At 45.6% G+C, this 5,552-nt stretch overlaps 1 protein-coding gene across 1 annotated transcript in view; it reads left to right on the forward strand.

Annotated features, from left to right (window-relative positions):
* The first annotated feature begins 3,503 nt into the window (after positions 1-3,503).
* LOC127749451 (uncharacterized) overlaps positions 3,504-5,552 on the forward strand; it is a 2,843-nt gene continuing 794 nt past the window's right edge. The window contains exon 1 of the mRNA XM_052267595.1: positions 3,504-3,693. Within this exon, the coding sequence (XP_052123555.1) occupies positions 3,504-3,693 (190 nt within the window). The remainder of the gene's footprint in view (positions 3,694-5,552) is intronic.

Raw genomic sequence — 5,552 nt, forward strand, 5'->3', positions numbered from 1 at the left:
CTTAATTTACCCTTTTCTGTAATGCCATATGAAGCTCACATTTCATTCAATTCCCTTTGTTTGTGAAAGGTGAAATTCTGTTAGATTGCCTCTGGTTGAAGTGAAATTAAATACCCTAATATTTAATTCAATTTTAAGATACATTTAAACTTCTCTCCTACGACAAGTATAACTTGTCACTCTTTCATTCTTTTTTATCAGCTTTCTTCGAGACATTTGAAGAATCACGAGTCACTGAAGTATATTAAATTGAAAGTTCTATTTATAATGTATCGTATCATACAGTTTAATTTCAATGCTCCCACCATTTTATTGGATATCATTAAACATAATGTGACTCCAGACAAAGCTAGTCCATTTAAGAAAAGAATATACCTTGTTCTGATTTCGATGGGCCTATCCTACCTGAGTTTGCGATGTTGGCTAAAATATTGTTCGGTCCCTTGCAAGTCCATGGCTATTGTGAAAATAAGTTGTGGGTTGAATAATCGTTTTGACATGTCCTAATGAAAGATTGGGTGACTTCCAATCATTCTACAAGTAAACACCATTAAATTTTGTTAAAATACACAAATTGAAAATTTGGATTTTTTTAGAGGTTAAAAAAGTAAAAGTGTAATACAAGATTTGGATTCTTTTTTCAAGATGAAAAAGGAAATGTCCTATGGTCAAAGCCGATCAGAGTTGAAATAGCAGAGTTATTGGTCCCCAAACTGACAAAAGTGCCAGAAAACGACCAAATTGTCGGAATAATGCCAAATTGGGGAATATCTCTGCCATTTCTATTCCGATCGTCTTGGAGCATAAAACATTTCCTTTTTCTTTTGTCAAGATGACCTCGAAACAATAGTTACCATTTCACATTTCTCGAACCCGTACCCCCCTCCCCCCTCCAGCTTACGTAAGTAAACACGTAAACTATTCGAAATATCACTTTCGTTTCTTCTCGCCGGACACTCGCGAAACTTCGCTGGCTGAGTTCCGCAACTCTAAAACTAAAACTAAAACACTCGGTTTGACAATCCGACAATTTGATCACTTGTGAGAGAGTAAGAAAGTCATGAAGTGGCGCAGGTGCCGTTTGCGCTCTTTGCCCACTCGAGTGCAGTGCTGCCAACACACCAACAAACTACGCGCGAGTTCAAATTAAACTATTGGATATTTCAAACTAAACAAATCCTGAAAGTAAATGCATTTGAAACTGCCCCAAGAAATGTCAATGTTTGAACAAACTCGCATTTCGTCTTTGGTGCAGCCGTTTCGTAGTTCATTGAGTGAGTTAGACACAGACAGACAGACTCACGACGGAGACATCGCCTGACCCCTCAGCGACTTGGACTGAGCTTCGCTCAGCGAAAACCATTTGTAGGGGTCTTATTTCTCTAAAATTATGGATAAGAAACTTCTGCTGTTCAGTAACGGTTTTCATTAAAAATTCGAATTTTGACAGATTGTTATGTAAAAATCAACGTTTTAGTGATACTAGATAATCTAGGGACGCTTAAGCCCAAAAGAGGGTGTTGTTTGTCCCTTAATGTGTGGTTTAAGTATTGTTCCCTTTTCAGTTCTGTGCCATGAAGCCTTTTATACGATTTATTAGACCATTTTGTCCTTTTCACCTCGTTTTCGCCAAGAAATGAGCCATAGCGCCAGAACGGTACAAGATAGAGCAAAACGGACGAAATTTTCGCCCAAAGGGTTCTTCTTTCACGAATTACCCCTTAGGAGCCCATAACAAAAAATTGAAAACAATAAATATTTTGCAACCTTTTGTTTTTGATTTTTTTTAAAGTCAGTTTTTGAGCTAGAATGCTCATCTTCGAACTCGATCTGTCTTTTTTTAAAATACAAAACGACCCTGAAAATTTCAGATCGCTCTCTCAGTTCATTCTCGAGTTATCGTGCGGACAGACAGACAAACAAACAGACAGACAGAATGAAACTTTTCTGGTCAGTGGAGTTATGGGCTTCGCTAATCGCTCAGCCAATCACGCTGGAGGAGATGGTGTGAGACTTACTCCGCGCTGAGGGGGTCCGATGTACCGACGGCCTCGTTATGATCCACGGCCGCGACCACGGCCGCGCGCCGCCTGCGCCTGCTGGTGGTTGTCCTCGGCGCCATCCGCTGCCTGCCGCTCACCGAGCCGCTCGTGAACAGACTGAACAGACAAACAGAGGTTAAGGCGACATCCAACTTCCAACGGCACTGAACTCAAACGAGGATACTTACCCGGCGGGGCTTGGGGTGGACGATTGCCACTCTATTGGCAAAATCGCGCCCAGCTTGCTTGGCAATTTGTACTTTAGCCCCGGTGAGGCGGCTCGAAGGGTCCGCTTCCCATTCACTAGGCGGGGGTGGGACTGCGTCTGCCTCCGGTGGGCGCTCGCCCATCAGTCGTATGTTCACTCGTTGAAAAGATAGAAATTCGATAGAGATCCACATGCGGCGAGGTTAGGAAAGGGGCGGCAAACTCTCGCGGTTATTTCGAAAGGCGCGGCGAACTCAAAATGAATGAATGAAAGTAGCAAACACGCCGATTTTTAACAGGGGACAACAAAGATTGGACACGCTCCGCGCTCCGCGACAATTATAGCAAGTGGGTTAGAAGTCTGAGGAAGTAACGAGAAAATACTCACCAGAAACATACAGCACTTTGCAATCATACATGTTCCAACCGTGCCGGGGCTGGGGCGGGACGCGCCATTCGACTGTGCAGCCAGTGGGGTCGATGGGGCCTTCTGGGTCGAAATCCAGAATCCAGTCGACCCGGACGTTATGGCAGTACTGCCCTGCAAAGGCCCCCGAAGCCCACTTCACAAGGGCGTACAACTGAAGCACTATAACCCCATCGCCTACCCCTCCCCGATCAGCAGCAGACCGGGACCCAGCGGACCCAGCCCTGGAGCGAACCATCACGTAAAGTGGGAAAACGACGTACGAGGAACCTGACTGACTTTGAACGTACGACGAACCTGACTGATAACTTTAAAACACAGCGTACAACGAATGACTTCTACACACGACGCGACACACTGACAACGAACGGACACGGACACACGGACTTCACACTAACGGCGGGAATGACAGCAGGGAACGACACTCAGGACGGACGGACCACTGATGCCAAGTGATATGTGCCGGCTCGGTTACGCTTTTATTCATTCTCATACTGAAGAGGAACTGAAGTCAAAAGTAGGTCTGAAACTGTAGTTTCTCTGAATCATACAGTCCTAAAACGCTACTGCAGTTTTTAAAGAGCCGAGATTCACTTAAATTGGATTTTATTTCAATGAGAACAATAATAATTATGTAGAAATATTTATTAATGTCCAAGAAAGTCTTTTCATTTCTGAACACTAGCTGAAAGCATAGCGCCCCCAAATATCGAGAAGAACAAGAGTAACGTCCAGCAGACGCAGCAGACGGCACAAAGAAAACTCAAAACAATCAAGTTGTTTAGGCGAGTAATAGGTGTTGTGGTATTTAGCAGTTCGTGGTGAAAATGAGAGATAAAACTCCACTTTCACGTAAAGGGCCAAGAGGACAATATTTACAATGGACTCTTTGTCCGGGCTCGAAAGCACCTAGGACCACCAAGTTCAACCGGAATAAGGTGCACGAACTACTACAACTTCTGTACCCCGCCGCATGTTATGCTCCACTCCTATCTCCAAGAACAAAAAACCGCCTGTGTAAGTAATGACGCCCTTGTCAAAACGTGTCTTTTTTAAAGCTCCATTTCGTAAAAGACTGACCGTGACTGCCCGAGCATAGTGCGATAAGGCAGAGCCCCTTAACCTATGTAGTACGGGGGTTAGCGGAAACAACCTTGCATTTTTTCCTGCTGAGATGCCACTTTGCAGACATCATCTATGGACCCTAAGGTAACTTTTAAGAAGTGGAGCCCCAGTGGCCCTACTTGCAGGGGCCCTCCAGGGGCGGTTGCATACCTTCCAGGGGCAAAAAGCGCCATTTCTTGATTTCTTGGCCCTGGAAGCTGGAAAACGTGCGACTCGAGTGGATTTGGGGTCACTATCGGACAGATTGGGTGTGAGACCGTGTGGACCAACCATCGGACCCCAACATAACCCCTCCCCCTTCTCCTAGGGGCCGTCCTTAAGCGCGAAAGTACTGGTTTAACGTTATTCAGCAATCAACGCATCTACGAGTGCTCCTATCACCCGAAATATTTTTAGAGTACTGTATTTTCACAAAATTTAACTTTTCCCCTCACCGGGGAAATTTCCCTCGGCACGGGGAAATTTCCCGCAACACCAGATTACGCGTGGCGCATGAGTATAGGGGTTTCTATAGCAGCTGATGACGAAAAAAGCAATCAAATTTTACTCAAGAAATTTCTCTCGACCTTTGGAATATTTATTCCGTCTGCTTCAGTTTCAGTTTAGATTGCGTTACGCATATTATCACACAAATAACGACATTCATTTTCACAAAAAAAGATGTCAAACAAAGCAATAACTCAAGTATCACAAAAAAAAAATCAAATTAATTTTCAAATTACACAAACACATTGACTTAAGTATCACAAAACAAGACATTTCAATTTTCAAAAGACACAAAATACATTTTACTATCACAAAACGGTTTCTTTCATACACCACATTACTCGAGTATCACAGTCAACAACCAAGTAACATTAATGTTCAAATCACACAAATACATTTACTATCACCAAAACAGTTCCTTTCACACAATACATCACTTAAATATCACAGTCACACCAAAAAATCACATTACTTTTCATTCGTACGACTTAGGACAGTTACACTTGCACAAATCACAGCACAGAGTTCTGCGATGGGCGGGCGGCCTCCGCCCGGCAGCACTGAGCGCTCGTCGCCAGAGCGCCCGGCCCGGCCCGTCTCTTCGTCGATGTGCCGGGTGGCCGCCCGGACCGAGCCCGGAGACGGGCGGATGGTCCGCCCGCTTCATTCGGCACCTTTTTGGCGTGGCGAGAGTAGCTGTCGGCCAGCGCCGACCCGCGCGGACCCGGCACAGGTGACTTCGGCACTGTTCGGATGTCCGGCCGGTGACTGCCTCCGCCACGCCAAGCCACAGCACCGCAGCACACCGCCCATGACTGTCGCTCTCTCTCGCACACCTCAGGCAGCGGGCGGAGCCCGTCCGCCCATCGCAGGTCTCTGTCACAGCAACCAAGAACTTTACAACTGCAATTTCCCTTGCAAGCAGTTTCGCATTTGCATGCAGGACGTAAGGGAAATGCTTCTTTCTGAAAACTGGGGCTTTCTTCGCCACAAAGGCTTGAATTGTCCATCTTGCTTCAAGTAACCCCACCGCAAAACATTGCTATGTTTTTTCTCAGATATTTGTTGGTCTCCGGTTGGGAAACTCGTTAAAATAAAACCCTGAGGAACAAAATTGTGACTTTAGGGGCCGAATGCCTACTTACGACTTTAACCCGACTCGGGTGTCAGCGCCGCAGGCCTAGGTAGATGTATGCCAGGCGCGTCGCAGCGTAACAGTGTTTCGTGAGATATCGCGAAGCCTGTTACGCGAGACGTGGTCTGGC

Source organism: Frankliniella occidentalis, unplaced genomic scaffold (assembly GCF_000697945.3).
Source record: "Frankliniella occidentalis isolate FOCC.00 unplaced genomic scaffold, Focc_3.1 Scaffold55, whole genome shotgun sequence".
Lineage (NCBI taxonomy): Eukaryota > Metazoa > Arthropoda > Insecta > Thysanoptera > Thripidae > Frankliniella > Frankliniella occidentalis.